The following is a 13,213-nucleotide window of genomic DNA, read 5'->3' on the forward strand; positions in this document are numbered from 1 at the left end:
TTTTGTATTTATACTAGGCAACTAAAAATATATTTATAGAGTAAACATAAAAAAAATCATATTTTAATTATATAATAGTTATATAAGAAATAGAAATTTATGTGCCGATTGTCTTCGCATAAAATTTATAAATAAAAATTATTAAATAATAATTTAATTAAATATACTAAATTATCTAACAATTTTCATATATCAATTTTATATAAAAATAACTCTATTTAAATTTTTACCTATATAATAAAATAGTTGTGCATCTAGTATTATTAAAAAATAAAAATTGAAATGCATTTGCAATATGAGGACCAAGCTAAGCATTGCTAGCCAATGAGTAATAACTCAAATGGTATAGTCTCTCTATACTCAATTAAGAAGTTGCGAATTCGAGTCTTCTATCTTTGGTTAAAAAAAAAAGCTAAGCATTATTACAAAAATTAACGTTTTGATTGTGAAGTGCAGCGTACTCCTTGATCAATATATGTGCATGGCAGCATGACTCAGCTAGTAAAGTCAAATGTCAACACAAGAAGAAGAAGACGACGCACGCGTACAAAGAGGGGTTAGTACATCCATCCATCTATCTAAACTAACATCTCGCCTTGTGTTGCGTTGTGTTGTGTTTGTGTTAAGCCTTAAACTTGTCTCGCTTCTCTTTAATTTTTTATTTTTTTTTCTCTTCTCTTCACTTCGCTTCATGCTGCCTCTCTCTATCTCTTTTTTGTCTTGGTTCTAAATTCTAAAACCAACACCTGAACCTGAACCGTGCCGCCTTCACCTCTCCAAACCCAACGTTAATTCTATTCTCCAGATCCACCACCCTCTCTCTGCCTCTTCTTCGTTGTTGTACGTCCACTCGGAAAACTCACACTCGCACACACATTCTTCTGCTGCGTGGCGTTGTGCTGTGTTACTAACTTACTATTGTTATTATTATTACTATCCTGTTATTATTGTTGATGTATATGTTTGATTGCGTTTGGGAGAAGCTATAATTAACGACATGGTGACGAACACCAACAAGGTCGTGAAAGTGAAGAGAGACACGCTAAGAGCATGCATGACATGCCCTCTTTGCAATAACCTCCTCAAAGATGCCACCACTATCTCTCTCTGCCTCCACACATGTATGTAATTTCATTCTCTATTCTTATTATTATTTATCCCCTTTTCCTATTACTCCCTTCTCTCGGTTACTTCACTTCTTCTTCTTGATCCGTCTTATCTTCAATTCGATTCGATGCGTTTTCGCAATTTGGGTTTCCGCTTCTTTCAATGTACTTACCTTCTGATTCCTGATTTTCATGATCTGGGTTCCTTCACAGCATAGTATCTTCTTGTCAAAAATTAATTACTATATGCTTTTAATTATATATATACATCATGGTTTATATTACTGACAGTGATTTGCGACTATTTTGTTTGCTGTTATTATTATTATGACATGACACGATGAGAACGTTAAATTAACTCATTTTTTGTTGCAGTGATGGCAACAGATACCTTACGCTACCAAGAGATAGAAATCCAACACATAATTTCCTTTCTTGTGCTCTATTGATTATTTGGATTTCTATGATTTTGGACGGATATTAATTTAATCAATTGTCTTGCTTCAGTTTTGGTCCTTTTTAATTTCTTTTGCTTGCTCTTGTATTGTATGAAGTGTTTCTACAGCAAGTGTAGATGCAGTGGAATTTCATAATATATTATGTTCACTATACACTTGAACAGTTCCTGAACTGCGTTATATTATTATTATGACAATACTTATTATATACATGTCTTGTTGTGTATCTGTTAGATTATTTTTTTGATGATTTCAAGGGTGTTTACAATGCATTAAACAATGAACCTTGCAACAGTTTGTAGGAAGTGTATATATGAGAAGCTCTCGGATGAGGAGGTGGATTGCTGTCCTGTGTGCAACATTGATCTAGGCTGCCTTCCGGTGGAAAAACTCAGGTTACTTGTTGTCTCCGACTGCTAACTTTCTTTCGCAATTTGTATGGTTTATTGCTTCTTTGTATAGAACCCAAGAGAACAAAGATAAGGCTCTAATGTCCGGCAGCATAATTTATATTTGTTTGTTTGTTTTTTTATTTTGGTTATTCTGCTTCGGCTTCCTCCCCACCTCTTTCTCATCTCTAAAACAAGAAACATGCAGCTACGTATATATTATTACTATCTTTTCCCTACTTTCAGAAATGTTATTCATAACATTTTCTTTTTGGCATCTACCTTAAGCTTTATTACCGATAATTATTTGAATTTTGGCAAAGAATATTGTTTAGTGAAAGTAGTATCACCTGCTATTGCATTGCATCGAGATTCTGTAAATAGTGCCAGGAGCATAGAATTTGCATTGAGATTGTGTACATATTGCCAATAGCTAAGAATTTGCATCAAGATTGCTTGCATCTTATATGTGGATTTATTCTGGACTCTGCAGCTTTGATCCTTGCTGAAACTTGATGTTTATATAAGGACATGTCTCCTTGTCTCAAATCATATTAGCTTAGGATAATTTATTCTTATAAGGGATAAGGGATTATATGCATAATATGTTTTATAGGACTTAGAAATTCCATGTCTTGTATTCACGGGCTCCTGTTAATTGTATGCAGGGCAGACCATAATTTACAAGACATAAGGGCTAAAATATTTCCTTATAAGAAAAGGAAGACCAAGATCAAGGAACCAGAAGTTTTTCCTTCAGTATCCCCACCTGCAAAGAGGAAGGAAAGATCACTTTCATCGTTGGTAGCTCCGAAAGTTTCGGCACAAACAGGCCTTACAGGAAAGAGGACAAAAACTGTGTCAAGAAAGGCTGCTGCATTACGTGGGTGCAGTTTTATTCTTGAAGAATCCATAAAAAAGGAAGAAACAAATGGTGGAGATAACATGGTAAGTCTTACTTGATTCATTGAATTTTGCTTCCCAAGATGAGTTAGATGTGCATTGTTGCGGCACTCGGACTAATGAATCCAACAATTAATTCATTGTTGTAGGATTCGTCAACGCCTGAGCCTTCTAAGAAAAACAAGTCCAGCGAAAGCACGGAGAACAGTGTAGAACTTACAGAAGGTAAGGCTGATCTCTGGACACCGTTAAACTGCCTTGTTGAAGCCGCCAACAGAACAAAGTCCTCCAGGTCAAATTCACAAGCAGTTCCCCCTGCCAAATCGGACTCTCCAACTACTGCACATGATGCACGAGATATGTCCGAAATCACAAACAAAGCCGAGCTACCTGCTTCAGGTCAGAATGAAATAGGCATTCCAAAATCTAAGAGTAAGGATAATGGACACAAAGCAAAATTTGGTGATGGCAAGGATGGCAACAGCGTGCCTTCGGGACCAGTGAAGCGAAGAAGGTTGCGGCCTTCTGGTCAGAAAAAGGTTGCGCCGACTGAGGGGTCTACCTCAGCCCAAGTCATGCTAGATGCAACAAGGGGATATTGCAACAGAAAGAACACCCCTATTTGGTTTTCATTAGTTGCTTCAGAGGACCAGTAAGTTTGCATAAGAAATTCATGGTAGTCATCTATTGTTGGTCTTTGGGTGCAGCCCTTACTTAGACTTCGCGTTAATGCAGAGTGCTTGTGCATCAGATTGCCTATCTATTATTAATGTTTCTTTTGAACTCAATAAAATTTTTGTCATTTTTCAGGAAAGGAGATGTTCCGTTGCCACAGGTCTCAGCATGTTACTTAAGAATAAAGTAACTATTCTGACACTTAATCTTTCTGCTTATCTGATTTTTTATTTTTGCTTATGTTCCTAGTTGTAAATGAGTAAGTACAACTTTGGCCTGCATATTGAGAATACTATAATTTCATATGTTGTTGTGTTCAAATTAGGCAAACTGTAAATAAAATATTAAATATTGAAAACTGGTCTATATTTGATATTTTTTTGCATGATTTCATAATCTGCAGAAGATTCAAGTACAGAAGAGAAGGGAAAAGAATTCCACTTCATTTTTTCAGGAAAATACCAGTATGATGCATAATAGGATTATGTGGTGTTCAGGCAGAAAATAGTGAAAATTAATCTCCCAATTCTGGAAATTAGTTTTGGATCATCCAAGAGCAACCATATTTCTGAAAACAGCATATTGATCATCATTGTTTGGTTCTGCCAAGTTAATACTTGACGGCAGATGCAAAGTGTCCGAGTCACATTTTTTAACATAGGAGAAATTGACCTCCATATTGAATCATTTGATTTGTGTTGAGTTTTGTGCATTCTTCTATTGCTACTTGCTCTTTTTCCTGTTTCCTTTCTCATGTAATTTTCTTTTCTATATTTTTTTATATAATAAGGATAAGTTGGTCATAACTGCATGCTTCTTTTTGTTGCTGACCTCATCACAGGGATGGCACTGTGCCTGTTTCGTTTATTCAAAAGTACCTTGTGAAGAAACTTAATCTTGCCAGTGAAGCAGAGGTTAGTTGTTCATTATATATCACTAAGAACTAACACTGGCCAGCGTAATCTCTATCTCTCTTTATTTTCTGTTTCTTTCTCTCACTAAAGTTGTTACTCAATGAGTAATTCCTATTTTGATAATGTCACTCCGGCTTTTACATTCATACAAAAGTGCTATCGAAAACGTTATCTATGGAGTGACATTATAAAAAGTAGGAGTGGCAATATCCTCTCCCCATTAATTGTATGCTATATTAAATACTAAAACATCTGGCAGCCAATTTCTAACTGTATTAAAATTAGTATTTTCCAAATAGCAAACTGTAAGAATACACAATTAGTATTTTCCAAATAGCAAACACGGCTCAAGTTTCCATGTATTGGTCAACAATTTGAATTATTTTTGTTTGCTGATGAGTCTCTCGGATTTTGTGATGTTAAGGTTCCCTATTATCCCCAATGTTCTATGTGAACTTCAATTGCCTTATGATTTGCTGGTGTTTCAATTTGAAAATTGTGTTACATTATATAATAAACAAATTTGGTTGAGTTTTTATTAACGAGAAAAACTCAAGTGCCAGCAAAATATATTGCTTTTTGTCAGCACTTTTAGTCGTCAGCCCAATTCCTTTAATCTAACAATTCAATAACATATTTTTAGCCCACATTTTTAAACATTGCTGGGTAACTGCTGGCCAAAAACATAAATTCTGCTGGCCCTCTAGTATTTCTCTTTATTAACTATCAAGTACTCTTAACCAACTTGGGTTGGTCGAGTGGTCAGCTTACTCGTCCGCTTAAGCAAGTGTACTCTAATATTACATAAAATTTTATCTCTAAGGAAATTTCATTCCCCCAAAAAAAAAATGTGAATCTATTCAAGTTGAAATAAGCAAGAAATGGTAGGTGCATTATTAGTGCTAATTCTTTTCATGTACTGCTACTATTTACAGGTAGAAATAATGTGCCGGGGTCAACCAGTGCTGCCATCTCTGCAACTACACAACCTTGTAGATTTGTGGTTCAGAACAGCATCAACCTCAAAAAAGATACCAGCATCTGTAGGATCATCAGCCAAGGATTTTGTTATGGTTTTATCATATTGTCGAAAGGCCTTGCCACCTTGAAACAAGTCCATCCCCTATTCTGTTTATATGTAATTTTGTCTCCACCAATTTACATGCAAACTCAACCTTTTTGTTATGGCATTCTCACTGATATTTCCGCTAAGGTATTTGTTCCATTGATTAAAATACCATGCGATGTATCTGTTTGATTTTGGTTTTCATCGTGACCTGAAAATGTGTACCCTCCAAGTTCATGTTGTCTATTATATTGTATTATAAGGTTCATGAGACATATTATAAGGATTATGAGACAAATTCACGATTTCTTGCTTCTTATTGACCTATTGATGTCTTTCTCCTCATAGACATCATAGACATTAACCCGAGATTGGTTATTAAGAAAGAAAGAAAGAAGATATAGGTGTAACGAGGAAATTTGATTTATACCACACATTTAACAATGCCAAGTTTTAGGGATGCTTCTTTAAATGGCATTAGGCCACAACACCATAAAAAAAAAAATCATAGTACATACACAACAAATCAGCCATCACTGGTATAAAAAAAAGGGGTGACTATACACTTCTTAAAGGATTTAGCTCCTTAAAGCTCCTCTAAAGTTGTTCATTTACTTTAAAGAGAAAAGTAATGCAATTTAAGCCATTGATAATATAAATGGTTCTGATCATCTTAAATAAATAAATGCATTAAAAGAAGTTAAAACTAGATTTTTTAATAAGATTCCTTGAAAATTATGCGACAACTGCAATAGCTTCCAAAACCACGTGATTTCTTCCTTTTGTTTCATCTTCTTTCTATTTTATTTAGCTTTTTCTTTCTTTTTCTTCAACAAAAAAAAATTATTTTTGATTTTATTTTTTCACAATATTTAATTCTCTTTTTATGTTTTATTATCATTTTCTTCTATTCAAATTGAGTACATTTATCTAAAAAAGATTGAGTACATTTACATGAGCTTTTTTTTATATTAAAATAAAAAATAAATAAAAAACATTTCTTGACCTAATTTAAATTAATTAATTTTATTTTTTTATCAGATTTTTTTAAAAAATATTCAAGATTCATAAAAGATGAAAAATTATTAGTGATCATCATTAATCTCTTTAATGACAATTTTAAATGTAAGTTACAGAAGACAAAAATAAAAAAAAGAAGATAACCAAAACAATAACAATATCATAGAAGAACATGATAATAAAACATAAAAAGAGAATTAAATATTGTGAAAAAATAGAACCGAAAATAATATTTTTTGTTGAAGAAAAAGAAAAAAAAAACTAAATAAAATAAAAAGAAGATGAAATAAAAGGAAGAAATCACGCGGTCTTGGAAGCTACTGCAGTTGTCGCACAATTTTCAAGGAATCTTATTAAAAAAATCTACTTTTAACTTCTTTTAATGCATTTATTTATTTAAGATGATCAGAACCATTTATATTATCAATGGCTTAGATTGCGTTACTTTTCTCTCTAAAGTAAATGAACAACTTCAGAGGAGTCAAATCCCTTCTTAAACATTAAAAAAAATTCTTCAAGACTCGTTAAAGTGTGCCTATAAGCACTATCTTATTTCTTCTTTTCTTCTCAAAAGACTATCAATAACGTATTTTTTTATTGTAAAATGATAAATAAGCTCCTGAAAATTTACACTTTCTGATAAATTAAACTCGAAAAAAAACCCAATAAAGCTCTCTACGATAATTGACTGATACGAATTTTTATCAGAGAATAGAGAACGTAAGAAAATCCTTAGTATTAGGGCAAAGAAAGAAAGTAGAGTTTCTATTACATCGTGCATATCTCACATTATTATATCATATTTCTATTTATAGTATCATTCTTTAATTGGATTATAGGTCCAATACTAATCCTAACATTACCCTATCCTTCAAAACAACCTTGTCCTCAAGGTTGCGAAAAAATATAACTCCTAATTAAATTTGTAAATGTGTACTACAATTAATAATACAAAAATAATTAATTCTAAAATAATATTTTCTATCTTATTCCTATTCTACTGCAAAAAATAAATAAATAAAATAAAATAACCACCAAGATCCCATTGAAAAATTTTTTGTTCAATCCAAAACCCACAAAATAAAATTGCTGCAGAAATTTGAATATAGACCAAAAGAATTGAAATCCTTAGAATTGGGGTTGAAGTCATTGTACCATCCATCACCTTCTAATGTTGGACTTCAGAAGTTAAAATTTGGCCCAATACAATACGAAACCAAATTGCCCTAATTCCTTCTCCTTCTTTACCTTCCCTGCATCTCCATCGACTCCCCCTCCTCACATGGAAAAAAACCATCGTCGCAGCTCCAACCAGCGTACCGCCAGCCGTCGCGAGCTCGCATGGGATAACCGGTGATCTGCGCCGCATTTGATCCCCCTCTGGCGCACTCGGCATTGCTTTACCCGGAGCTGCAGCCGCTGCCGCCGCCACTGCGTCCAACTTGCAGCCACTGTAAACCTTGAAAAATTAGTAGATAATTAGTTAATAAATTCAATTTTAATAGAGAAAATTAGAAATGTAAATTTTGTAGTAAAATAGGATAGAGCTAATTAAAATAAAAATTTTGACACTAATTACAAAGAATTTAGTCTAAGATTGGGTCGAACGGGTCGAACCGATCGAACCGGGTCCAAACCTAGCCCGTGGGCCCAACCCACTCAGTTAAATTATGAGCTTCAGCTCATTCTCTCTCTCTTGCATGCATAAAAGCTGAAGCACTTCAGCAAAAAGGGGGAAGAATGCTCAAACTTACAAACGCTAACTCAACCTTTGATTCCACACAACTTTTCGCTTTGAGCTCTGATCGTCGTACCGTTTGTGGCCACACGTCCGCAGTGACGAGCTCTACAAAGCCCAGTACATTGTAAGGTAAGGAAACCACATTCTCAGTTTCAATTTCTTCTTCTAAAATCCAAAAATGGTATGGTTTTTGGGTGTTGAGATTTTGGTTAAGTTGATATTTTAGGATCAAATTGACTTGAGAAATTAGTGGGTCCAGTGGAATATTGGAGGCTTGGATTTGGTTTTGGTTGCTGAAATTTAGTGTTGGAGGCATGTGTGCTTGCTTAATTGTGTTGTCTCGGGTTATACGAGAAAATTGGCCAAGGTATGGTTTAGGTTTCTCGTATTTAATATATAATGTCTTGTGAAAACTTAGGCTAGATGACCCTAAGATAGGTTGTATGGCATGTATGGTTGAGGATTAATGACTAGTGTTGATGATTGTTCTTTCGGTGGCTGAAAGGTATATTGAATGATTGATGACGGCAAATGTTGAGTACTAATGATGATGAGATTATGTGATAATAATGAATGTGATGTTGCATAAGAGAAGACTATGTATGATTTGTGTTGAAAATGAATGAGTGTGAGATTCTGTTGGTTATGAGTTCTTGGGGGTGAATTTGATAAGTTGTATAATAATGTGTAATGGAATAAATGAGAAGGCTTAGTTAATCGTTTGATAGGTTCAGGTGCTGTTTAGAAGTATAGAATATTGGTATTGAGTTTTGATTTTTGATGAAAATTGAGGTCTGAGGTTTTTGTGAAAAATTGATTTTTGGCCGAACTTTGACAAGCCATAACTTGGCTTCCAAACCCCCAAATTATTTCAAAATTGTTTCATATAAAAATTGGGTATGTGAAGTTTACGCCATTTGAGGAACGGATGGAAAACGATTTAAAACGAAAAAGTTATGCGCGTCGGAAGTTCGGAGTGCAAATTGAAAATTCTGCAGCATTCAGCATTTTTGCTGTTCTGCATAAGCTTGCGTATGCGACCAACCTTTTTGGGTTGGGCATCTCGTGTATGCGAGCAAAATGCTTCCGTACGCGTGGAAGGAAGAAGTACGCCCACGCATACGCGTGACCTTTCAGTGATACGCTCCCACGCGTACGCGTGACCCCTGTTTTCAGCAAATGAAATTTTAGTGTTTTTAAACATGATTTTAAACCTCTAAACCTTTATTTTTACTCTTTTAACCCCAAAACCTTTGTTGGATACTCAGTGATGAGATGTAATTACGAAGAGGTAGTAACTTGGGCGTGAAGCAAGTTGTGGAGTAGTGAACTAATGATTGTAAATGGGGTGATTTTAAGCTTGAGAAGTATTAACTGAACTTATATAATTATGAAGAAGATAATAATGAATTTCAATTGAGTGAAAGATGGGATGCAAATGATGATGACTGGTGGACGAAATTGTGATCATCAACAATGGCTCCAATAATTTGGTAGCTCTCACACGTGAATTACACTTAGTCACAACTCCGCACAACTAACCAGTAAGTGCACTGGGTCGTCCAAGTATACCTTAGGTGAGTAAGGGTCGATCCCACGGAGATTGTTGGTATGAAGCAATCTATGGTCATCTTGTAGATCTCAGTCAGGCTGATTCAAATGTGATTGGATTAGATAATTAAAAGATAAATAAAATAGGATAGAAATACTTATGTAAATTAATGGTGGGAATTTCAGATAAGCATATGGAGATGCTTGTCCCTGTTGAATCTCTGTTTTCCTTTGTCACAGCACGACTAATTATCTGTCGGTTCTCAATCAGGTTGGAATAGAATCCCGTGATTCTTTTGCGTCTGTCACTAACGCCCAGCCTTTAGGAGTTTGAAGCTTGTCACAGTCATTCAATCCCAGAATCCTACTCGGAATACCACATACAAGGTTAGACTTTCCGGATTCCCATGAATGCCGCCATCAATTCTAGCTTATACCACGAAGATTATGATTAAGGAATCCAAGAGATATGTGCCCGGTCTAAGGTAGAACGGAAGTGGTTGTCAATCACGCGCGTTCATAGGTGAGAATGATGATGAGTGTCACGGATTATCACATTCATCAAGTTGAAGTGCAACGAATATCTTAGAACAAGAATAAGTCGAATTGAATAAAAAAAATAGAAGTACTTGCATTGAAACTTGAGGTACAGTAGAGCTCCACACCCTTAATCTATGATGTGTAGAAACTCCACCGTTGAAAATACATAAGTGATGAAGGCTCAGGCATGGCCGAATGGGCAGCCCCCAAACGTGATCACAGGATCAAAAAATACAATTCAGGATCCAGGATCCAGGATTAATAATACAAAGGTAAAAAGTTCTATTTATACTTAAAAGTAGCTACTAGGTTTTACAGAGGTAAGTGATTGATGCATAAATTCACTTCCGGGGCCTACTTGGTGTGTGCTTGGGCTGAGCTTGATCTATCCACGAGCTGAGGCTTCTCTTGGAGTTGAACGCCATGTTTTAACGTGTTTTTTGGCAGTCAACTCTGGTTCGTAACGTGTTTCTGGCATTTGACTCCAGAGTACAGCATGGAACTGGCGTTGAGCGCCAGTTTACATCGTCTAATCACGAATAAAGTATGGACTATTATATATTTCTGGAAAGCTTTGGATGTCTACTTTCCAATGCCATTGAGAGCGCGCCATTTGAAGTTTTATAGGTCCAGAAAATCCATTTCGAGTGCAGGGAGGTCAGATTCCAACAGCATCAGCAGTCCTTTGTCAGCCTCCTATCAGAGTTTTGCTCAGGTCCCTCAATTTCAGGCAGAAAATACCTGAAATCACAGAAAAACATGCAAACTCATAGTAAAGTCCAGAAATGTGAATTTAGCATAAAAACTAATGAAAACATCCCTAAAAGTAACTAGATCATGCTAAAAACTACCTAAAAACAATGCCAAAAAGCGTATAAATTATCTGCTCATCACAACACCAAACTTAAATTGTTGCTTGTCCCCAAGCAACTGAAAATCAATTAAGATAAAAAGAAGAGAATATACTGTAAATTCCAAAATATCAATGAATATTAATTCTAATCAGATGACCGGGACATGTAGCTTTTCTTTTGAACAGTTTTGGCATCTCACTTTTTCCTTTGAAGTTTAGAATGATTGGCTTCTATAGGAACTTAGAATTTCAGATAGTGTTATTGATTCTCCTAGTTAAGTTTGTTGATTCTTGAACACAGCTACTTTTATGAGTCTTGGCCGTGGCCCTAAGCATTTTGTTTTCCAGTATTACCACCGGATACATAAATGCCACAGACACATAATTTGGTGAACCTTTTCAGATTGTGACTCAGCTTTGCTAGAGTCCCCAGTTAGAGGTGTCTAGAGCTCTTAAGCACACTCTTTTTTGCCTTAGATCACGACTTTAACCACTCTGTCTCAAGCTTTTCACTTGGACCTTCATGACACAAGCACATGGTTAGGGACAGCTTGATTTAGCCACTTAGGCCTGGATTTTATTTCCTTGGGCCCTCCTATCCATTGATGCTCAAAGCCTTGGATCCTTTTTACCCTTGCCTTTTGGTTTTAAGGGCTATTGGCTTTTTCTGCTTGCTTTTTTTTTCTGCAAGCTTTTGCTTTTTCACTGCTTTTTCTTGCTTCAAGAATCAATTTTCATGATTTTTTAGATTGTCAATAACATTCTCTTTATTTATCGTTCTTTCAAGAGCCAACAATTTAACATTGATAAACAACAAGATCAAAATTATGCACTGTTCAAGTATTCATTCAGAAAACAAAAAGTTTTGTCACCACATCAATATAATTAAACTAAATTCAAGGACAATTTTTGAAATTTATGTACTTCTTGTTCTTTTGAATTAAAAACAATTTTCATTTAAGATAGGTGAATGATTAATGGAATTATTCATAGCTTTAAAACATAGTTACTAACTACTAATGATCATGAAGTAGAGACACAAAACATAGATAAACATATAACATAAAAACCGAAAAACAGAAAAAAAATAAGAACAAGGAATGAATCCACCTTAGTGGCGTCTTCTTTTTGAAGGGCCAATGATGTCCTTAAGCTCTTCTATGTCCCTTCCTTGCCTTTGTTGCTCCTCCCTCATTGCCCTTTGATCTTCTCTAATTTCATGGAGAATGATGGAGTGCTCTTGATGTTCCACCCTTAATTGATCCACATTGTAACTCAAATCTTCTAAGGAAGTGTTGAGTTGTTCCCAATAGTTGTTGGGAGGAAAGTGCATCCCTTGAGGCATCTCCGGGATTTCTTGGTGATGAGCTTCCTCATGCGTCTCTTGGGTTTCATGAGTAGGCTCTCTTGTTTGCTCTATACTTTTCTTAATGATGGGCTTGTCCTCCTCAATGAGGATGTCTCCTTCTATGATAACTCCAGCTGAGTAACATAGATGGCAAATAAGATGAGGAAAAGCTAGCCTTGCCAAAGTAGAGGACTTATCGGTTATTTTGTAGAATTCATGGGAGATGACTTCATGAACTTCTACTTCCTCTCCAATCATGATGCTATGAATTATGATGGCCCGATCCACAGTAACTTCAGATCGGTTGCTAGTGGGGATGATGGACCGTTGAATAAACTCCAACTATCCTCTAGCCACAGGCTTGAGGTCCAGTCTTCTTAGTTGAACCGGTTTGCCTTTGGAGTCTCTTTTCCATTGAGCTCCTTCAACACATATGTCCATAAGGACATGGTCCAACCTTTGATTAAAGTTGACCCTTCTAGTGTAGGGGCGTGCATCTCCTTGCATCATCGGTAAGTTGAATGCCAACCTCACATTTTCCAGACTAAAATCTAAGTATTTCCCCCGAACCATTGTAAGATAATTCTTTGGACTCGGGTTCATACTTTGATCATGGTTCCTAGTGATCCATGCATTGGCATAGAACTCT

At 35.5% G+C, this 13,213-nt stretch overlaps 1 protein-coding gene across 2 annotated transcripts; it reads left to right on the forward strand.

Moving 5' to 3' along the window:
• Positions 1–599: 599 nt before the first annotated feature.
• Positions 600–5,816, forward strand: LOC107465456 (E3 ubiquitin protein ligase DRIP2). 2 transcript variants are annotated; one of them, XM_021130374.2, is made up of 8 exons: positions 600–840; positions 984–1,121; positions 1,860–1,959; positions 2,622–2,901; positions 3,006–3,508; positions 3,667–3,717; positions 4,373–4,445; positions 5,381–5,816. In XM_021130374.2, the coding sequence occupies exons 2-8, from the start codon at positions 998–1,000 to the stop codon at positions 5,552–5,554; spliced, it is 1,305 nt and encodes a 434-aa protein (XP_020986033.1). In that variant the 5' UTR covers positions 600–840; positions 984–997; the 3' UTR covers positions 5,555–5,816. The 2 variants fall into 2 exon arrangements, with proteins under 2 accessions (XP_020986033.1, XP_052110662.1); XM_052254702.1 differs by having other exon boundaries at positions 601–1,121; positions 5,381–5,815.
• Positions 5,817–13,213: the final 7,397 nt, after the last annotated feature.

This window comes from Arachis duranensis, chromosome 9 (genome assembly GCF_000817695.3).
Source record: "Arachis duranensis cultivar V14167 chromosome 9, aradu.V14167.gnm2.J7QH, whole genome shotgun sequence".
NCBI lineage: Eukaryota > Viridiplantae > Streptophyta > Magnoliopsida > Fabales > Fabaceae > Arachis > Arachis duranensis.